Source organism: Seriola lalandi, unplaced genomic scaffold (assembly GCF_002814215.2).
Source record: "Seriola lalandi dorsalis isolate HSWRI2012SDOR001 ecotype SW California unplaced genomic scaffold, Sedor1 jcf7180002054982, whole genome shotgun sequence".
Lineage (NCBI taxonomy): Eukaryota > Metazoa > Chordata > Actinopteri > Carangiformes > Carangidae > Seriola > Seriola lalandi.
Genome location: NW_019525531.1, coordinates 797,448 through 814,560, shown reverse-complemented (window position 1 = coordinate 814,560; position 17,113 = coordinate 797,448). Strand labels below are relative to the sequence as shown.

At 43.8% G+C, this 17,113-nt stretch overlaps 1 protein-coding gene and 1 long non-coding RNA gene across 3 annotated transcripts in view; both read left to right on the top strand.

Annotated features, from left to right (window-relative positions):
* The window catches only part of LOC147817258 (uncharacterized), a 236,097-nt gene that overhangs the window by 129,417 nt on the left and 89,567 nt on the right, over positions 1-17,113 (top strand). The window lies entirely within an intron of this gene.
* Positions 1-17,113, top strand: part of myo10 (myosin X) — a 135,356-nt gene that overhangs the window by 28,676 nt on the left and 89,567 nt on the right. For both annotated transcript variants that reach the window (XM_023396699.2, XM_087171233.1), the window contains exon 2: positions 7,537-7,635. In XM_023396699.2, the coding sequence (XP_023252467.1) occupies positions 7,537-7,635 (99 nt within the window). The remainder of the gene's footprint in view (positions 1-7,536; positions 7,636-17,113) is intronic.

Here is a 17,113-nt window from a genome sequence, read left to right as displayed (position 1 = left end):
ACCAGAACCTCCATGTCTCACACAAAGAGGGAGGGATGAAGGCGTCTGTGTTGGTTCTCTGGTTAGAATAATGCAGACTGGAATGAACCGGCCTCAGTGACAGTAGATGGACATGTGCATTGACTCTCAGAGAGTGAATAATTTGTCTTTGATGGCCGAACGTTTTTGAAATCACATGACGACTCCTGAAGAGGTTTGAAGGACTCGCAGGTCATGAGACAAAGAGAATCACCGAGCGCACCTGCACTCAAGCAGTCAGGATCAAAAAATCCTGTGCATAAGCCATTAAACCTCAGCTCTCAAACATCAGATAAATGGTGTGTGATGTGCTGCCTCTGATCCGTTGACTACTGAAAGCATCGCTTGAAGAATCAGCAGCTTCGGTTTTTCTTTTAACTGTGTTTAATTCAGCCGTCTTTTCTTCTCAGTCTGATGTTTGAGGGAGCCGGTGTGATGAGCATGCGGGGCTTGTGCAAACAAGACGGAGATAATCTGTTCCACTCGGCTGACGAGGGAAACCTGCTGCTCTGTGGGTGGGGGTGAGAGTGGGAGAGAGGGTGGTAGGGTTCTACAAGAGAACGAGATATATCAAGATGTTGGAAGATTTTAAACGAATAACGTGAATTCGCAGCATCAAAGTTGTTGTTTGCAACATTTTACAGCAAATCTTGAGTGAATCTATGAATCTGATCAGACGTTCAATACCAACTTTTGGTTTGTGATATTCGGTGCAGTAGACACATAAGAAATTTGAATCCCAGTCTAACTAATAACAGTAAGTTCAAGGAATTGTTTGTGCAGCAATACTGCTGCATTTCCAGTGAAACATACGCCTCCAGTCAATGTTCAGTTCATACAATGACACGCAGTGTCTAAACACTGTACATTGTACTCTTGAAAACAATCTTTGGGATTGTACAAATGAAGATATTTGAGGAAAATCATAATATTCCATCCTATGGGCGATGTTGCAAAAGTTTGACTGAACTTCTTTCTGGTGCACTGCTTTGAATTGTTTGCAGCTTTTTTGTGACTGGGCTCATTTGATCACATTTGTCAAATAGTTTGTGTATTGTATTACAAGTAAGTTGAGCCTACATCTTTTCAGTTCTGTGTTGTGTTATTGGGTTGTATTTTGTATTGTCTTTCGTGTTCTTTTGTAGGAAGCAATTGCATATTTTGCACCTTAAATCTATTCTTAGCTTAAACCAACAAGTCCTCCAACCTGAAGAACCACAGAGGTCGCCAACCCTCTGATACGACCCATAGAGAGTCTCCTGAAATAGCGCCCCTAAGGCAGCAGGTGTACTGGACCTCGGTCGCCATGGTTACAATAATAAACATGGTGGACTTGGTTAGGTTTAGGAAAAGATTGCGGTTTGGGTTCAAATAAGCACTTCCTTCAGATTAGATGACCTTTGTTGTCATGGTTACAATAATTGAACTCCGGTCTCCTCTGATTTGTTGATCCATTCGTCCACCCCAACCTCCTTAAGGTGGACTTTCTCGTTCTTGACACTGCATCACTTGACTTCTTCCATTGTTCTTGTCAAAACGACTCCGGCCCGATGTCACCCAGCAATAAAGCGTTAACGGTGGTTCATACTAAGCTGCTCCACAGACGACCTATGGGGAAGGACTCGGCTGAACAGATCCGGTGCGACACTGACAGAGGACTGCAGCTGTTGGTGCTCAACTGCTGCAGATAATTTAAAATTCAGCGATGACAACATGCAGTTCAGGTCCTTGGTAGAAAACAACCCGGCTTCTGCTGCATCACTCATGGTCAGATCGTCCAGGGAAAGGCGGAGTGTTAGACGTGATGTAGAGCAGATAGATTGGGTCAGTGTTTATGTCTTCATGACAAGAGCTTCCAACTTTTCCCCCTCACCTACTGGACATTGGACATGGTTTCTCTGTAAACACTTATCAATGCAGCAAATAGCGCCAGTTGCTTGCGAGAGCAGCGATGCATCATCTCTCAGAGAAACATACCAGAAGATGTGTTGAGTCACAGTTTTAGAGCTCACAACAACAAAAAAAAAAAAGAAAGAGGCCCTCACAGTGTTTCCCATTGAAGGCTCTGATAGAGAGGATGGCTGTGGTCGAACACAAGACTCTGTTTGTCACACCAGAGGAAGTGGAATCTCTCAAACGAGACAGCTGCTCATTCCCAACCCCAGCGGCGTACCAACGCTCCCAGCTCCACAGATCCTGGTTTTACACCCGGCGTCCCGCAGAGAGAGCATTAGCCACACATGTCGAGGTTACGGAGGGAAAATACACGCAGGAGACGGGTCACCACCTCGGGTTGAAACTCCTGAAGCTCTCGGGGGGGGCGGGGGGATAAAGGCCAGAGAGGAGCATCTCGATGGACCATGTACACACGTGGCTGACATGTCGACCAAGGATCTCATACACTGGTCAATGGGCAAAACTCCATTGTATGAGGTTCCTGGTTCAAAATCAACCCAGAGAAGCATTTACCAAATATGAGATGAGTTCTCCAGGTCTTGATTTCACCAAATGATGCAGGAAGCAGCTTATTTTGGAGTTTTATTTATGCAGGGTTTCATTGTTGTTGTTGCCCGACATTTATTCCTGGTAATAATATTTCCTAGAACATGACGTCTGCCCTCAGAAAATGACTGCTGACACAACAGAGGAACAAAAACACCAGGTAACTGTGAAGCCAAGACCTTTCTTCACTAAAGCCAAACATATTTTATGATATAAATGTCATGAAGCGTTAAAGATGAGTCTAGACTTCAAGATAAATCCCTTTGTCATCAAAGAGATGCTTGATTTTAATAACCCAACAGCTTCTTTTTCCCACTTACATAATCCGATCTGTTCCTATCCGTCGTACTCTGACACCTCTGGCTCGGCTCTGTGAGAGAGTTTACTCAGGTTTAACTGGAATGAGGGGCTCAGAGGTCTTACTGGTGCAACAGCTGGGCCTTGATCCACAGCTCCCAGTCCCCAGTCCAGACTATTTAGCGTCTACCCCGCTCATGTGTTGACATTAGCTCAGCTAAGAGGCCCGGCTGCCTTTCATGACAGTAGAGGAATCCATGTTTTTATTTTTCCTGCTCTAGTCCGAAGTTGTTGTCGGTTTTTATGCCGTAGGAGTCCCGTGACGTCTCGGGGACATGAAAGCTGTGAGTCCCGGTGGTTAATGAAGGTCGAGTAGGTGAACCTCAGGGATTCAGTGCATCAGGTCTGCAAGACAGCATCTGAAAGTGGCTTCATGACGGCAGAATCTGGACAATCACACCCTCTTAATGCAGTGATGGTGCAGGTGTGATAAAAGGAAATTTTCTCCACCCTCTTCGCTCAACTATTTATGTCATTTTTTCTGTGTGCAGGACCAAGTGCAACGCCGGCGCTGCTTTTGAGGCTGCCTCAGTTTTTCGCTGTCTGAAAAAGTGCTTCTATTGGAAGTGTGGTTTTCATCCATTAGCAGAGATATGTACCTGGGGTCGTCGGAAAGTACAAACGAGATCTTTGATGTTCAAGGTTCAGGCAATCAGTGTTGATGAATGAGGGAGAAGAGGTGAAGCAGAGGCTTTTTGGCACAGAGCCCTAGTTTAGAAATGGGCTAGTAGTTCTGTGTGTGTGTGTGTGTGTGTGTATGTGTGTGTGTGAAGTGGAGAGGGAGGGGATGGGAGATGAGAGGGAGTGGATTAAGGAGGGAAGGAAAGCACAATAAGATAGTGTGCCACTGTCTGATGCCTCTTTCTCTCCCCTCAGCAGAGGAGGGGCGGGCGGCACACGCTACCCACATAGAACATGGACGTGTGTGTGTGTGTGTGTGTGTTTGTGTGTGTTTGTATGCATGTGTGTGTACTGGGGTCCGCGGTAGTGAAAGAGCCTTGGAAAGTGTAGGGAGGGAGGGATGGAGGGACACCCCATCTCCTTTCTTTCTCCTCCCAAACTTGATGCGGGCGTCGGATTCCTCTGGTGGTGCACGTCAGGAATGTCCATATGGTCTCAGCTGGTAAACAGCACACGCCTTCTCTTTGTGCACGTTACAATGGAACATCTTCCTTTGTTTGGTCCCTTTTTGTAGCATCAAAGAGCCAGACGTCAGCCACTGTCAGCATCAGAGTGAAACAGTTTGTTGTGTGTTTCCATGTCTGGTTTATTTATATCATCTAAAGGTGAAGGCTGGTGTTATTCTATATTTTCTTATTGTCAACAAATCCCATAAATAGACCAAAACCTACAGTGTGTTTGTCCGTCCTTCAATATCTATTGACTTCCCTCCATCTGTGGCTCTCAGCATTACATTGGTTGTTTAAAAACTGCTCATAAGCGTGTAGTTTCATTTTTAAAAAGTAGTTTTTAACAAACAAACAGGAGGAAATAGAGCATTTATTGGGGACTATTTTCAGCGGCGGATTTGGCGCAGCAGGACAGTGTGTGGGGTTGAGTCAAAATAAACTACACTGTGTGTGTGTGTGTGTGTGTGTGTGTGTGTGTGTGTGTGTGTGTGTGTGTGTGTTCACGGTAATGAAGCAACATGTCACCGAGTGCAACAGTGTGGTTCACTGATGTGTTTTTAATAGTTTGAGGAAACAATGGAGCTCTATTACACAGAGGAATAATATCAGACTTAGGAGACACACACAATACTTCTTAGTTTGAGACATTCACGGTTGGTTTTGGTCTTTTAATGGGATTTGCTGATAATAAGAAACATACGGAATACCACCAGATTTATCATTTAATCAAGTAACCTCGTTGCAGGAGAGACCTGATTTACAGCAGAGGAAACGAGTTCAGGCACAAACGGCATCAGAAGCAATCTCAGGCATCTTTAAAAAGAAATGTCCAAGGTTATGTGGTAAAATAGCTCCCGATACCATGAGACATTCAAGTTTTAATGTGCTTTGTTCTACTTGTACATTTGTAAGATAGAAAATAGTGGAAGTCAAAGTCAGTATTTACCTGTAATACAGGTAAATGTAATACACAGAGGCACCTTCAGAGACCTTTTTCAGTTTTGTTACTCTGTGTTTACTAAAACTAAACATCATGGAGCATGTATCCATGTGGCCTGAGCAGAAGCTATAGAAATGGCCACTTAGCATTAGCAGCGTTAGCCCTGTAGCTGAAACTGACAAAGAAAGGGCCTTTAAAATGTCAATCTGACAATATTTGAATAAAAGACATCATCATACCGTCCACATGTTTTGACCTTTGCTATATGTCATCCTGTTCTCACCCCCCATGTTTCCTTTCTGTGACATCCATCTCTCAAAACAAGGCAAACATGCAAAATTCAGATGCAAAAAAGTCATAAGAAAGTGCAGAAATACCTGAAAAATTCACAACAAAAATGAAAACAACAACAATTTGTACAAATTTGCCAAACAAACTCAAGAAAGACGAGTAATTTTTCCACCAGAGTTTATGTGACAGAGTTGGGATCAGGAGAAGAATGTTCCTTGGCGCATCTCTTCATTAATCTCTGAGATCCCAGAACCTTTTTGAATCGTATCTTTTCCCTTTTCAGAGAGGACGGCCGGGGGTTTAGATCAATACACAGCTCCTCTGATCCACTGCTGACTCTGCAGACCCAAGCTTTACCCTGTGTGTGTGTGTGTGTGTGTGTGTGTGTGTGTGTGTGTGCCAGTTTTTTTTTTTTTTTCTCCCAGCCAGGTGCCCCTCACCGCCACACTAGACCAGACAACCTTGTCAAAATGAGGGCTTGTGGGTCAAAGGTTGTTCATGTGCCCGGTGCAGAGAGAGAGGGGGGAGGGGCATTCAGTCAATGCATCTGACAAAAAGTGCAGCGTTTGTTTTTCCCATTAGCATTAGCCAGTCACGCTAATGAGCAGCGGCACATGTGGCTACGCGATTAAGAGGGAATCCACTCCAAGGGCCCCTCGAATCTTTAGCTTGGTCGACGAGGGGGGGCTCTGCCGAGTCTGGTGCTGCCAGTATCACAATCCATGCTTTTAGAAAAAACACTTATCTAAAGGGGTACCCATTATTTTTCTTATTTTTCCTCTATGGTCACATCTAAAGCCAAAAGACTTGCAAACATACAGTTAAGACTTTCTTTCTAAATTCTACAAATTCTCTGCTATCTCCTCACAAACACAGCAGAGTGAGGAAACTCTTCTGATTAAATATCCAGGTGTTAGTCTCGGGGGAGGGGGGAAACTGTAGCAACCAGGAGCAGTAAACTTCAACGGGTATAAAAGTGTTTTCAGTAAAAATCATCAATAAACATGCAGGTTTACTGGCTGCAGGTAGAGACCTCTGAAACCCAACACTGCAGAGTCCTGCCTGCATCCCGGACACCTGAGACCGTCCTGCCGGCCAGAGAAAGGTCAGTGCCTTGGTAAAGCCATGGCAGCACCATATGGAGATTAATATATCTTCTCGTCAGACCTTGTGCCATTAGCAAAGACCTAAATATAGCATTACACGACCTCAAAAGCGAGATTACAAAGTAATGACGTGACATAAATAAATGTCGCTTGATCGCTTGATCACAGCCAAACTGTACAACATCTTTTCTTGGCTAAAACTATCAAATCTGCTAAAAAAACAAAAGATAACAAACAGACGCATGTTATTTTTTCACATTGGAGCCGTGTCACTGTGGAGTTGAGCTCGATACTCAAGTAAAACTGCTTTTGGTAGTTTAATTGAAAACAATGGATTAAATTTGTTTAATATATTTATATTTAAAGCTCCATATTTTACATTTTTCCTGTTTTATTTGAAGGGTTGATCCAAGTGTCAGATAAATGTAGGGGAGTAAAAAGTACAATATTTCCCTATGAGGCCCAGCCCTGAATGCCAACAGCTTTTGGGGCAACAGCAGCGCACTGTATAGTGTCTTTATGGGAGGTTTAAGGGGGTTTATAGTTGTCAATGTAAAATGAGCAAATATGAGGGCACCTATTTCCCCTTGGTTGGCCCCAAGCATTTGCCTGGTTTTCCTCTCCTGATTTTTAATGCATATTTAACGCTGCTTTATACTTCTGTTCAAAGTATATCAAAACTGTGCATCAGTACAGCACTGCAGTTAATTTCCACCACGAAACATGAGGTAGGCGCTTCACTCCTACGCTGCTGACACATGAAGACCTACTGAAGCTGAACTGTTGATGTTTGGATCTAAAACATTTCAGACCGTTCTGAACTCTTTGGATGCGTTGGTTTATCTGCGGTGCCGTAGGTTGAGCTGAGACTTCCTGATGTTTATTTTCCATCGTTTTTCTCACACATGTCGGGTGATTATGTGAACTGTCCACTGTGCAGCTGTGTTTTCACGATGTGGTAAATCAAGCACATGTTAGTCTCTGCAGAGGCTGAAAACTCTGATGTCACCAAATGAGTAGGGTTACTGCTGTAGTGGTTTGAAGGTCTGAAAACAAATGAAGGTTTTTCTGGGTCACATAAATTTCAGTTAGCATATCTCAGTGTGTATTTAGGACCTCATATTTAACATGTTGAGTGCTGAGTACTCCAGTACTTTAAACTGACTCTGTTCTGTTCTTTCTCTCTCTGCAGGGTGACCGGGTGTGGTTAAGGGAGGATGAACAGTACCTTCCCAGCACCGTGTCCTCTTGCTCTGGAGGTGTCGTTGCCTTTGCCACAGACTACGGCCAGGTGAGAATCACTTCTGCCTGTTTTTATAACTAAAAGGCCCCGTTCAGAGCTCGTTCTGCCTGACGACCGTGCCGTCCCACAGAAACACAAAAAACCAGGGAAACATGACTCCACTCACTGGAGGATCTCCCCGACTTTCCCAAACCTCCTCTGACACCGACAGACTTTTCTTTCCCCTAAACCTACAAGAGAGCAAAGGCTTAAAGAGGTCCTCACATAATTTAGGATCAGCTCGAGATGGGGCAAATCCCCTAATCCCCATATGGTTCTCTATTATCTCTTTGATCCGTGTGTTGTCAAAATAGCAGACACAGAGGAGGTGAAGGACACATGGGACAGAGGTCACCGGGGGATTTCTGTGTGCTTTGGATTGATTATGAAGAATTAACATGAATCAGCCCATCAGTTAGATTTAACACAAAACATTTCATTTCCTGTGTGACGCGTTGAACTCCACAGGTTTGAACCAACACAGAGAGAAGTGTGTATCTTCACAAAGTGGGGATCTTTTTGGCTTTTGATACTTTGCTTTGTCTCCAAACACTAAAGGGAAAAGTGACGAGGAAGACTGACAAAGCTGCCAGCATCACGTCATGTCAGCACACACACACACACACACACATATCACATGGTTATATGTGCTATTCACCAACACCAACAGCTGACTGATCTGACCGCTGCTGCAGCAGTTTATGACTCCTTTAACACACTGAAAAGAAAAGACGCTTTAGATGAGAGTTTGTTTAGAGGTGTCGAGCATCGCACCTGAATAAGCAGGGTAAAGGATGAGGACGCGGAGATGAGCACAGTTTTCACACCTGAGAGAATTCACTCTGGTTTTTGCGAAGGCTGAGATTCAGATTTTAACTTCACTTGAGGGTGAAACTCTGTGAAGGAGTTTAAGGATCTCGGGGTCTTGTTTACGAGTGAGGGTAGGATGGAGCGGGAGATTGACAGGTAGATTGGTGTGGCATCAGGCGTTGTACCGGACCGTCATGGTGAAGAAGGAGCTGAGTTGGGAGGCAAAGCTCTTGATTTAACAGTGGATGTTGGATCCCACCCTCACCTATGGTCATGAGCTTTAGGTAGGGACTGAAAGAATGAGATCATGGATACAAGAGGCTGAAATGAGTTTCCTCTGTAGCGTGGCTGGACGGGGTGAGGAGCTCAGAGAAGAGCTGCTTCTCTTTCGTGTTGAAAGTAGCCAGTTGAGGTGGTTCGGGCTTCTGGTCAGGATGCGTCCTGGAGGTCTTCCAGGCACGTATGGCTGGTAGGAGCCCCCCGGTGTAGACCCAGCACATGCTGGAGAGATTATATGTTGTATCTGGCCTGGGAACTCCTCGGGATCCCCCAGGAAGAGATGGAAAACACTGATGGGGAGAGGAACATCTGGACTACTTTGAGCGACCCAACCTCAGATAAGCAGCAAAAAATGGATGGAGGTTCAGATTTTATTTAGATTTGATTATTTGATTCCACGCTTTAATAATACAGCGAATTGTGGCTGCTAAATTTGTCACCTTCAAATTAGTGTTAGGATGTCCCTTGCATTGTCAGATCAATGTATTTAACTGTAATTGCTGCGAGTCAAAGGCTAATTCACGGTTTTTGCTGCATGGGTCCATGTGATGTGAAGTCACACTGTTCACACACACATGCGCCTGTCAAGTAAAGGGGACGCTCATTTTTTGCAGCATGTAGCGTTTATTTATTTCCCACCGTTCATTTGACTTTTTCATGTTACAAACAACCGAGAGCTTCTTCTTTCTTTTCAGGAGGAAGCCATCATGTTTTCTGTTCCGTACACATGCCCACTGACTGCTGTATGAAAAGATGCGTGTCCGTGTCCGCAGGGCGAGAGGAAACCACGAACGGGCCTTAACTCAACATTAGTGATTGTTACAGCTGCGGTTGACCACAGCACACTGAGGCCGCCTCTGTTTAAACATTTACTGTCCTGCTGACCAAATACTGTTGAATAAGCCCATCTCGTCTTCTTCACCACGAACAATGCTCCACTGATCTCAGTGACATAAATATTGCACTTTCTATAGCTGCTTTCACAATAAAATTCTCCAGCTAGTTTGGAAAACTTTTAATTTGAAGCAGCAGGGAAAGAGTGTGAACAGGAACTCGGAGTGAAACTAAACTTAAAGCATGGCCCTGCACAATCTCTTTGTGGATGTTTCTTGACATTATATTTTCATAATAACATCCTTTTATATTTCTTTATTTAATCTGAACTTCATTGAGTTTAGACTAGCTCCCTTTTAACCGCAGCCTTTAAAACTCAGGCCAGTAAACACTGACCTGTGTGAGCTGTCTGAGTGGATTTACTCTCCTCGACCCTCCTGTGCTGACAGCTTCAACAAAGACTTCCTGTGTAGCGGCCGGGCGGCGGAGGGTCACTACCAGAGGACGCTCTGTAAATGTGAGCGCTGAAGGATTTAGGGTCATGTTGAGCCGGCGTATTGTCCTGAAGATTTATCGGCAGATTAAGGCATTCTTATCTCCTGGCTGCTTCGCACTCACACACTCGGCCAGAGCTGCTGGTCACTGAAGCTAATGAGCCTCCGCACCGCAGTCTACAGACGAGGTGTTGGGCTCTTGTTGTTGTTGCTGTAGCTTCTGGGCTGTTTTTAGCTCTAGTGATGACGGTGTCAGTCTGACGACATCTATTATCACCATCAAGTTGTCGCTTGTGCTTTTAAAGTGTCGATTATTCAGACATTCGTGTCCCTCTCATGACGACCCGCTGTGCCAAAACACAGCGAAACAAAGCTGTCTGTTCTTCTTTTCTTTTCTGCACCTTTTATTTTTCTTCTGTTTTTCTCTTTTCTTTAGTTTTTTGTCTCTTTTTTATCTTTTAGTCCTCTCTCTTCCCTGGTCTCTTTTTCTGTGCAATTAAATAATTTGTCTCTCCTCTTCGCTTCCATCTGTCTTCTTCTTGTCTTTTTTCTCCCCTTCTTCTTTATCTCTCCTTTTTAATATCTTAATCCTCTTGATTTGGTCCCTAATCATTCAATAATGTATCTCTTCTTTTTGTTTTGTCTGTTGTTTCTTCCTCTTGTCTTTTGGCTTCTTGTTTCTTAGTTTCCATTTTTTTAGTGATCTCTTCTAATTTCTGTCCCCTTTTTAATCTTTTTCTCTTCCTCCTATTTCATTTTGTCTCTCCTGGTTTCTTCCTTGTTTTTGTTTCTCATCCTCTCTTCTTGTTTGCTGGTTTTATGACTTTTCTTTGGTCTCTTTTCCCCTCTCCTTGTTATTCATCTTTTTTCTTTTAATGTTTCCTCTCCTCTCCTCTCCTCTCCTGTTTCCTCTCCTGTTTCCTCTCCTCTCCTCTCCTCTCCTCTCCTCTTCCTCTCCTCTCCTGTTTCCTCTCCTCTCCTCTCCTCTCCTGTTTCCTCTCCTCTCCTGTTTCCTCTCCTCTCCTCTTCTCTCCTCTCCTGTTTCCTCTCCTCTCCTGTTTCCTCTCCTCTCCTCTCCTCTCCTGTTTCCTCTCCTCTCCTGTTTCCTCTCCTCTCCTCTTCTCTTCTCTCCTGTTTCCTCTCCTCTCCTGTTTTCTCTCCTCTTCTCTCCTCTCCTGTTTCCTCTCCTCTCCTCTCCTTTCCTGTTTCCTCTCCTCTCCTCTCCTCTCATCTCCTCTTCTGTCTCCTCTCCTCTCCTGTTTCCTCTCCTCTCCTCTCCTGTCTCCTCTCCTCTCCTGTTTCCTCTCCTCTCCTCTCCTCTCCTGTCTCCTCTCCTCTCCTGTTTCCTCTCCTCTCCTTTCCTCTCCTCTCCTCTCCTCTCCTGTCTCCTCTCCTCTCCTGTTTCCTCTCCTCTCCTCTCCTGTCTCCTCTCCTCTCCTGTTTCCTCTCCTCTCCTGTTTCCTCTCCTCTCCTCTCCTGTCTCCTCTCCTGTTTCCTCTCCTCTCCTCTCCTCTCCTCTCCTCTCCTCTCCTGTCTCCTCTCCTCTCCTGTTTCCTCTCCTCTCCTCTCCTGTCTCCTCTCCTGTTTCCTCTCCTCTCCTCTCCTCTCCTCTCCTCTCCTCTCCTCTCATCATGTGTTGGTTTTAATTTGCTCAGTTGAGAAATAAATGCAGCACGAGACAGTCACACTCAGTGTGTTTGAGCTTTAAAAGTTTCACTAACAGCCGCCTCACACAATGAGATGATTGTCAGATGGAGGGAGCAGCCTGTGTGACAGAGAAGTCACAGGTTCAATCCCTGAAGTAGGTCATATGTAGAGTGTGCCCCTGAGCGACACACTGAACTCCAGCTGTTCAGTGTGAGACATGAACTCATGCAAATAATAGTGTGTTTGTTTTGTGTTGCTTCGTGCCGTTATTGTGGAGCAGTGTGGTCACACATTCATCCGTGTTCTTTGTTGTTGTTGTGTGTTTTATGAGGATCGAGTGTGTGCATTGTCATCCAGAGACTCACATGCATAGGTGTGTGTTTCAGTGTTATTTGAATAAATGGGTGTGTATGTGTGTACGTTTGCCTGCTGCCTGGTGTGTGTAACTGAAGATGGATGTCACCTGTTCGGGTGCAGAGCAGATGTTTGTCAGTGAGGGAAGAAAGTGCTGACCAATCAGTGAAGGACACTACTGCAAGCCCCACCCACTTTAGCGTGCCTCAGTGTGTGTGTGTGTGTGTGTGTGTGTGTGTGTGTGTACTCATTTCATATCAACCAGAATGTGTTTATGCAGTTTATATTTATCACAAATAGTTTTTTACTGTGTCCCAGTGTTGGTTTATGTGTTTATGATGTGATGATGTGTGTATATATTTGTGTTTATTCCAATGTGAGTAGAAACAGTGTGTTCATTTGTTCAGGATCAGACTTTACTGCACAGGCTGCCATGATATTTAGTCTTAATATTTTAATATTTATTCCCCCCGGTGGATGACTCCCTATAATTCCTCTGACCTTTGACCTTTCCTTTACCTCCACTATCTCCCTTAATGTTGCCACTGAGCAACATGTTTGATCCTTTATTGTAAATGTGCTAAAATTTAATTGAGCATATTCATAGTCTTTGGGACTAATCTTTCCCATCTTGGACGCTCCATGAGGTTTCTCTTCACTCTGACACCTAATGAGACATTTCTCCAAAAGAACTGTGTAATTTTGTTAAGATGTTCAGAGCAAGTGCAAGTGAAGTTCAGTGCAAGTGCATATATCAAGGATGTGGGTGGTCAAGTGGTGCTATGAGTTTGGAAAAGGTTGGGAACCACTGCTCTAGGGTTTTATTTTAAAAAAGAAAACCAGTGAACTAGGGTTACCTGCGGCTCAGCTGATGAAGCAGGTGTGTCTGTAGTGGGTCAAGATAGAGTTGCTGGTTCAGTCCTTGGTTCCTTGTGCCTACCTATCCAAGTGTCCTTCAGAAAGACATTGAATCTCAACTTGATCCCAAATTGCTCCAGATGTGTTCATGTCGGTGATAAATGTAAACCACTTTGGTCAAAAGCATCTGTGAAGTCAATATAATGTAATGGATATTACAGTTACATTTAAAATCTCACTTATTGGTTAAAAAAAAAGTTATGGCAAGTAAGTTATAGTTGAAAACAGTTTGTTGGATTAAATGCTTCCCATTTTATTTTATGAGTAAAACAAAGTTTGCAGTTGCATGTCAGGTGTTTTCTTTTTAATGATAATAATTATCATTATTATTATTATTATTATTATCATATCATGAGTAGAGATTTTCGGTGTCCTTTTTCTCGGAGGTCGCAGGGTTGCTCTCGTCTTGCTCGGGTTTCAGTGTTTTTGATGGCGCAGACAGTCTCCTCCTCCTGAGCTGACTGCAGGACAATGCAGCAGGAGATGAATGGTGATTCAAAGAGCAGCTGCTGCTTTTGATGATGATGATGGGGGGCGGTGGTGGTGGTGGTGGTGGGGTGAAGTGAAGTGAAGCTTGAGGCGGGCGCAGGGTTACCTGTTCAACTCTCTGACAGAGGGTGGTGAGAGGGGGCTCAGTTTTTCCCTCCTAACGATACGTAATGAAGAGTTTCACTGCTCCTCCTCTGAGAAACTGATTCCTGGCGTGACAGTCGTAGTAGTTAAATGAAATGTTAGTGAAGCAATCAGCTGCCAGCAGCCTTTTGGTTCTCTCTGTAAAGAGCCTGTAACATGCCTCAAGGAATTCCCTGCTGATTATTGAGGATTTAAGGTCTAAGCTGTGTTTTCTTAAAGGTCCCACATTCTATAAAGGTAGATGTCCATGTGTTGTTTGAGTATAAAGCAGGTCTAGTTTCTATATTAATACTGTGAAAGTATCAAAGTGCTCAGTCCACAGAGAAATGCACACAGCCTGTAAAATGAATTTCCCAGTTGTGGGATTAATAAAGTTAATCTAATCTAATCTAATTCAGAAACTGAGCCTTAAAACCAGCCACCAGGACTTCTGGAACTTTGTGATGTCACAACAAACCAACCACCGCTCTCAGCCAAGCCAAGCTAGGTTTCTCCTAGTGAGTAGAAAGGCTCAGAGTCTCCTCTCTTCTGATTGGCTCACTGACCTGTTATTACTAGAGCTCCAGAGAGAAGCCTGAGAGAGGAAATGTAAAACTACACTGAGATGGTTTTTGGTTCTTAAAACCACAAATATATCACTTCAATTAGAAACACTTCAAATGAAACACAGAGAACGTGTAAAATGTAGGACCTTTAAAGCTACAACCAGTGTCACAGGAAATCAGAAGTAACAGAATTAAAATGTAGACTATTAGAAACGAGACTAAAACCAACAAAAACAAAGTAGAATAAGAAAAGTTTGATGTAAACTATGAATTTCATACATAAAAGAAAAATCAAGTTGAAGTACAGAATCTTGAGCAATAAAGAAAACCTTAAAAAGCCTTAAAGATGCCAATACACTAACAAATTCAAGGTTATGTTGAAAGAAAGTCATATTCATATATAAATTAGTGTTAAAAAAATACTGTAGTATAGTGATTAATGACTAAAGTTAAAAACTACTGCCCATATTAGTTCAACCCTTCCTCAGTTGCTCATTTTAACTTCCTCAGGATCATAACCGTCTAATTGCCTGAACCTAAATTTGAATTCACTTTCCTGATCCCTGTAAGTAAGAACAACAAACTTTATCCCAACTGATCCAGGAACAGCCTGTTGATGCGGGGTACAGCCATAATTTCCCACCTCCCCCTGCAGCCCTGTCGTCTAATCACTTTGTTTCCCAGAGATTTACTCCTGTTAGCATCTGTCGCTAAAGGCTTAGCGCCGGGGGCCCCACGGCTTTGTTTTTTGAGGCGTGAACCGTCCTCATCTCCACAAAGACAATTGGACCAATCAGAAACCTAATTAAGTCAAAATCAGAGGACGACCTGTATATCTGCAGTGAAGGCTGAGTACTGTCCATGACCAGAAGAGAGAGGGAGACCCCCGCACAAAGCCAGGTCCATCAAGAAAAGCTTTGCCCAGTTCGGTGTGGAAGACCTTGACTTACCTGCACAGAACGGCAACTAAACCACTTGGGGAAATAAAATGAAGTAGTTTTGGGTAAATACTCACTGCTCCCAGTCAATTATCCGTCATGTTACTTTCCCTAATGCAACACATTTTTAATTGTAACATGTCTGTTTTTGTTTCAGTCGAACAAATGAGTCTCAGGTTAACTAGTGAGCTGTAGAGGTGCTGGTAGGCAGGTTTTGGTACCTTTGGACAGAATCATGTTGTTGCTGTATCCCCCGCTTCGAGGTCTTTATACTAAGCTAAGCTAACCTTCTGCTAGCTGTAGCCTCACATGAGCTGTGTGTCAATTCAGGGACCTCAAACTTTGAAGGCTGCATTTGAAGACAGATTGCAGCGCGACAAGGCTGTCACAAATGTAGGCCTACCCTGTATTTCCTGGGTGACAACGGATCCATCAGTTGACCCAACCTATCCCAGGATTCATTATGCAAAAGTGACAAATCACTTTTAAAAAAGAGAATAAGGTGGATTCCGCAAATAAAACAGCAGCCAAGGTTAAAGGGGAAATTCTCCATAGACCAGACTGTCTCATAGTGGTTCTGCCTTCACTGTCACGCCGTTGTAGAGCAAGTCATCCAAAGGCCGCAGATTTGGAAAGTAGCTATTTAATATACAGACATGAGAGTGTTATCAATCCTCTCATCAAACTACACAGCCAATAGTATAACCCATAATCCTTAATTGTTCTTTAGTTACTCAGAGCAAATATTGCTTTTCTATCAAAATGTACTTGCTAATGCTAATTAGCGTATATACATTTTTCCTCTGGGAATTTATTGAATTACAGAATCAATTTAGAGGTTTTTTTCAACTTGAAGTCCATGTGCTTCATGTACCGCAGGTTGACAGGTGAGGTCATCCAGCCAGGTGAAGGTGTGTTTACAGTAACTAACTGTGCTGTTCCAGGACTTCAGGACATGTCTGACTGTTGACTGTGAACCGTGTTTACACTGCACTGGTCTGACAAGTCAGTTCTCTCCCTGTAACTGTCTCCCTGTTAGTGAAAAGTCTGTAAAACTGATCATTTTTGTGAAAACACTAATGTTGTGACAACGAAGGAGCCATCAACTTCATTTTCTGCTTACTTCAGCTTCAATTTTATTCTTAGGAGCCTCTGGTATTTTGGTTGTCATCACCTGGACAGGCCGCAGGAGTAATAAACCCGCCAGAACACACCGGTTGTGAAAGCAGCACTATTGATGTCTCATAGAAAAAAAAACTAATCTTGAAGACATTTCTGTGACGTTCAGTTTCCCCTGAAGCATCGCAGAGGCAGGAATGTGAGAAATGAGGCCTGACAGGATGCTGGGGGGGGGGTCTTGTGTGTTAATATGTGTTATGTGTGGAGGGGGGAGGTGTGGGGGGGGTTCAGATGTGATTGACTCCTCAGACAGAGCCTGGCTTTCTTCAGGAGTAGTCACCCTGAGCTTCTCAGTCACAGCGGGTGACAGACCGACCCCGGCATTCAGAGTGTGGTCGCACTGTGAGACATTTACAGTTTTATTTTCATTCTTGGTCAGAGTCACAATAGTTAATGTGTGAACCAGATTCTCAGTCACAGAGGAAGAAATGGGTCAAAACGCATCATCACCAGCAGCAGTGTTGAAATATTAAACCTGAGATAGAGCGAGAGAAATGTGTCTTTCATTCATTTTCACTGTTACAGGAAGACATTGTTCTGCTTAAAGGGTTGAAACCAGGCGGCTAGAACCTTTAGAAATCTCCAGGACCTGTTTGTGTGTGTGTGTGTGTGTGTGTGTGTGTGTGTGTTACTGGATGTTCTTTGTAAAGTCTGTGTTTGTGGAAAAAGGCTGAGACAGCACCAGGTTTGGCTGCTCTCCTCTTTCCAGCCAGGAGCCAGTGTGGTTGGAGTCTGACGGGGGTCATACCACGTAGAGGAACTACAGTAGGTACAGTAGTCAGACAGTGAGGACAGCTTTAATCTCCACTGTCACCTCAGACAAGAAAAGGTTGATCTTTCTGTTGAGAAATTTCAT